This window comes from Microtus ochrogaster, unplaced genomic scaffold (assembly GCF_000317375.1).
Source record: "Microtus ochrogaster isolate Prairie Vole_2 unplaced genomic scaffold, MicOch1.0 UNK3, whole genome shotgun sequence".
In the NCBI taxonomy this organism is placed as follows: domain Eukaryota; kingdom Metazoa; phylum Chordata; class Mammalia; order Rodentia; family Cricetidae; genus Microtus; species Microtus ochrogaster.
Genome location: NW_004949101.1, coordinates 16920619 through 16925808, shown reverse-complemented (window position 1 = coordinate 16925808; position 5190 = coordinate 16920619). Strand labels below are relative to the sequence as shown.

At 49.8% G+C, this 5190-nt stretch overlaps 1 protein-coding gene across 3 annotated transcripts in view; it reads right to left on the bottom strand.

Moving 5' to 3' along the window:
- The window catches only part of CUNH20orf194 (chromosome unknown C20orf194 homolog), a 137368-nt gene extending 133211 nt beyond the window's left edge, over nucleotides 1-4157 (bottom strand). For all 3 annotated transcript variants that reach the window (XM_005365596.2, XM_026788471.1, XM_026788470.1), the window contains exon 1: nucleotides 4053-4157. In XM_005365596.2, the coding sequence (XP_005365653.1) occupies nucleotides 4053-4135 (83 nt within the window). In that variant the 5' untranslated portion in view covers nucleotides 4136-4157. The remainder of the gene's footprint in view (nucleotides 1-4052) is intronic.
- Nucleotides 4158-5190: the final 1033 nt, after the last annotated feature.

The window sequence follows — 5190 nt, the reverse complement described above, 5'->3', positions numbered from 1 at the left end:
TGTATGTATGTATGTATGTATGTATGTTTTACTTCAAAACCCCAGAGACATTTAACTTCTTTCTCTTGTTCACTCTAGGTTCTAGAGTGATAGAGGGGCAACCATGTGGCGCAGTAACAGCCACCACAGCGGAAGGAACAAGAGTGACAAGAAGCGTTTACTGAACAGGACTTATGCGATTCTTATGCACATTTCATGAACCAAGAGCCAAGAGCAACTCACAAGGAAAAGCGACTCTAATTCTACATGCTTGGGAGACAGAAACCGAAATTACCTGATAGACAGCGTGATGACGATCAGAACCTGAGAAAGGAGTCTCTAATTCTGAGGACAGTACTTTCACTTCTGATCTCCATTCTCCATCTGTGAGAATGGACTCCCTTACTCCATGCACTTGCACTATCTACAGTCGCCAGGAATGTAACTTCACTAGTTAAGCCTGCCTCTTTCATCACTGGAGAGAGAGAGAGCAACAAAGAAACCAAACTCCAAGAAAGAAACCAAATGTAGCTGACAACCAAGTGCTGGGCTGAAACCTGACATGAACCTTCAAATGACAACGTGAGGGGAAAGCCAGGCAAAGTGCCAAAGGCCTGAAATCTCAGCACTTGGGAGGCTGGGGCAGGAGGATCAACCAAGTTCAAAGCCAGCCTGAGCTGCAGAATGAGACTTAATTCAAAACCACTAGGGAAAATAAGGTAAGACCTGAATAGTAAGAAAGGCATGTTCAACTACAGGGAGGTGGAGAAATGAGGGGACCTTTTACTAAAATTCCTTTGCTGTTAAACCATGCACCATCTAAAGCCAAGTTTTAGTCAAACCATTTTATGCAAAATTCAGGGTTTAGACATGACTAATAAAGTCATCCAACATATATGTCTTCATTTAAAAATATGTACGGATGTCTGTATGTTCGTTTGTGTGAGTGTATGCTGCCCGTGTGCCAGTGCCTGAAGAAGTCAGAAGAGGCACTGGATACTCCCAGCTCTCTATAGATCTTAACATAAAAATACTATCTTCAAGACAGTAAAGAGCTCCCAGCACTGGGGAGGTAGAGGCAGCCTTGTTTACATAGTGAGTTCCAGGCCATCCAAGGTTATTTATTGAGAATCTGTCTCAAAAAACCAAAGGGAAACTAAGAAAAAGAGAAAAAAAGAAACTAAGGAATCAGAGAAGACTCTATAAGTAAAAGTGCTTCCTGTGCAGGTCTGAGGACTTGAGTTCAATCTCCAGATCCACTGTGCACGGAGAAGAAATCACCCTCTTGACCTCCATACATGTGCCATGGGACCAACGTGCCTGCCCCCCACAAAGCCACTACTAATAAATAATAAAAAAATCAAAAAGAAAGTAAATAGGCCAGGTGTGGTACATACTCTTCTAATCCCAGCACTCTGTGGAGACAGGCAGGGAAATTACCACAAGTGCAAGGCTAGCTCAGTCAACACAGCAAGTTCTAAGTCAGACCCTGTCTCAGAAAAAAAAGAGAAATAAGAAGCAAGCAGGTAGGTCGCATTTATTCTAGAAATAGATTTTTATGGTAAAGTTGCTTTCCCACCCTCAAGTGTCAAAATATTCAAATGAAAGGCCAGCAAAAGAACTCGGTGGGTAAAGGCATTTGCCACCAAGAATGCTAACACAAACTGGACCGAGACCAGCTCGGTGGAGAGATTCAACTCCCCAAAGTTGTCCGGCCACCACAGCTGCTCTGTGACACAGACACAGAACTTTTGTTAAGCAAATAAAAGTGTGAAGCTGGAGAGGTGGCCCAGCAGTTAAGAGCATCTACTGCTCTTGTAGAGGGGCTGAGATCAGGTCTCAGCACCCGTGCCAGACAACTTACAACTGCCTGTAACTCCAGATCCAGGGGATCCAGCGCCTTTCTGGACTCACCGGGAAGCTGCACTCATCTGCACATTCCCACATACAAACACGGTACATTCACACTTGAATCCAAACTGAAGTATTTTAAAGTGCAACTATTTTTAAAATTCAAGTAACGATTACTGAGCTTGTCATGGGGATGCAGTTCAGAGGGAGAGCACTCTGCTGCCACGCACAAGACCCCAAGTTTCATCTCCAGCACCGCACCAAACAAGTGTGGCGCGTGGACACTCGCAGACAGGCACCCACCCCTGCAGAAAGCCTAGAGTTATCGGGTGGCTGCTCCAAGTTCTGAAGCATCCTGTTCAATATCCGTACAACGTTCAAATACGTTCAAACAGTGGTACTCTCGGGCAGAAGCACTGAGAGAGACTGGAGGCCGTTTCCACAAGCGGCTAATCACTACACACTGTAAAGCGCAGAAAGACTTCCTGAGGGGCAGAGGAAGGCACACAGTGTCAGAGTGGAGGCAGAGCAGGGCTCCTAAACACATTGTTTCATTACTATCTAATCACTTCGCTGTTCTTCCACGTCTCAGTCATCCAGTAAACACACTGCCAGAACGTGTGAAGGAATCCTGGGAAATGAAAGAGGAGAATTAGTTTGGGGGCTGGCAGAATGGCTCCTTGGGTAAAGGCGCTTGCTGCCAAGCCTGACCGAGTCCAATCCTGGTGACCCGCAGAGGAGAGAGAGGAGGGAAGACTCCAGGCAAGGGGTCCTCTAACTTTCATATTCTCACTGTGGCGTGCACACGGGCAGGCAGACACACACAGAATAATTAAATACATTTAATTTAAAAATCCAGAAAGAAGCCAGACAAGGTGGCTCATGTCCATCATCCCAGCACCGAGAAGCAGGTGGGTCTGAATTGAAGACTCTGTCTCAAAAATAAATATAGTTTTTGACTCTTCACAGATTTGATCCAACTAAAACAAACAACACCCTCTAGGTAAAAATTAAAAATAAAAATAAAACCCAACAAAACTACAGAAAACAAGGCTGAATGTGATACAGCACTTGCGAACACATGCATTGTCCTGGAATTCGCCCCTCAACACTGGAGGCTCATACATTCACACATACACACATAAATATCCAAACAAGAGCATAGAAAAAGCAGTCCAGGTATGGTGGCACAGCCTTTGATGTCAGCATTCAGGAAGCAGAGACGGGTGAGTCTCTTTGAGTTCAAAGCCAGCCTGGTCTACAGAGTTAGGTCCTGCCTCAATTAAAAAAAAAAAAAACACCAAAAACCAGAATACAGGAAATGCCATTCTAACGTATTAGTTGACAGCCCCCTTTCAAAGGAACAATAACATATTTGCTTTGCCAAATGGCTGCAAGTAAGCAAACAAAAAAGCCTCTTCTGGTTTAATGACAGGTTAGCAGTGCTCAAACCTCAGAGACTCTCCCTTCCCTTTTTTATAGGATCCTTCTGCAACATCTCCATCACTCCAACCAGCTTGGTCACAAACAATGCCCAGACTATCAAGGTCAGCCCCAAAGACAAAGAGCACAAATCGGAAACAGACCTTCCTCACAGAAAAGGGTAGGACGGCCTTTCCTAATTATCTATTCCCCTCCCCGTGCACCGACACTCGTGGGGCACTCCTGGATTCTAACAGGGACCTGCTGTCAGCTCTTTTGGGGGTCCCGGGCCCTCTCTCCCTATCCATCCAGGTCCCCCCCTTACGCCCCCAATGACCTTCACACCCAGGCAACGGGCGGGGGGGGGGCTGGATGCAATGGCCAGGGATAGGTGAAGGGAGGCGCTGCCGATGTGCATGTTGGGGTCCAGGAACACTAAACCGAGCTACGGTCTGGGGCAAAGGCTCTGGACACCTTGGAGCGCAGGGGTTCGTGCGGCTTCTGGGGGAGCCACTCGCGTGAAGACAGGGCCTCTAGCGGTGGGTTGTCTGTGTGGAAACCAGTCCGTGGGAAGGGGATGTCACAATAGGGTCTTCCCGGGAACCGCGGTGGGTTGTCGAGCTTCATCCACAGCACTGTCCTCCCCGGAAGGACGGCGTCCCCAGGCAAACGTTCTTCGGGGAGCCGTTTCAAACAATCCTCGGCAAGGAAGCCATATCAGACCACGCCCTGCCGCCCGAGGCGTAGCCGCCCCACAGCGCATCCCGGGCCACCCTTTGGCGGCCTCGACCCCGGCGTACCTGACGGAGGCCGCCCCACGGCCAGAGGTGCCAGCGAAGCGCGCGCGGGGCAGCCCCGGCTGCTGTGTGGCGAACGAGTCCATGGAGGCTGGAGGTGGAGGACCACGGGGCCGCGGAGGGTCGCTGGGGCCGGCACCGCAGCGGACCAGCGGCAAGGCGGAGCGAGGGCGCGCCGAGGGGGCGGGGCAGGCACGCGCGGGCACGTGGGGGCGGGGCGGGAGCGCGCGCAGCGGGGGCGTCAGAGAGCTCGGGGCCGAGCGCTTGACCGTGCCGCTTCTGGTCCGGACAGATTCGGGGCGCCCCGGTTCCAGGACAACACACCATCAGGCCCTAAGGCCTTGCAGCGTCGTGGGGATTCGGTGGGGGACCGCAGCCGTACTCGCGGACGCTCCCGGGGAGGGGACTCGAGTCAGCTCCGCCCCCCTTCGCCCCGGCTGTGCTGGGGTACTTCAGGTCTGTACCTGGCTTTTCATCCCTGGGTCTCTTGGACAGTTAGCTACCTGTCTACAGTTGCCTGCTTCTCAACAGTTGCACACCCACCCTTGAAATATTCGGCCCCTTAGTGATGCGTCCTGTTCAGGGCACCGGCATCAGAGGGCTCTCGGTATCCCAGGAGACCCCTCCCCTTGCAGTTCAGAACCGTGTTAGAATTGTTTCCAGCTGCGGTCGGTGGGCCAGGAAAATCTCACAGAGCCCGTCCCTTCCTGCATAAAGTGGAGGGTTGCCCACATCCTTTATTTACAAGGCCTATTTAATGATTATGTCCAGCACCACATATTGACCTTGTCAAGATGCCCTGTGTGTCCTAAATTCATCTTGTCATAGCAAATTTTAACAACCCGGGACTTTTTCCTGCCACAATAACGGGCGTCTGAATCAGTTATAAACAGTGCTGGCTGAAAAAACCCTCCTTCCGCTCATAAAGATTTTAACAATCTCTAAGGTGTCTCCTGCAGGTTTAACGGAAAGAAGAGCAAAAGAAGAGGGAAATAAAAGTGTTTCTTTTTATATTCATGAAAGGAAAATAAAAATTTGCCTCCGGACCCAAGCCGTGAACGTGTAACCATTGTTTAGAGGTAACCAACACAGTCTGTGAAAACCAGCCAATCAGAGACAGCCTCTCTTCAGGGGCTTCCAA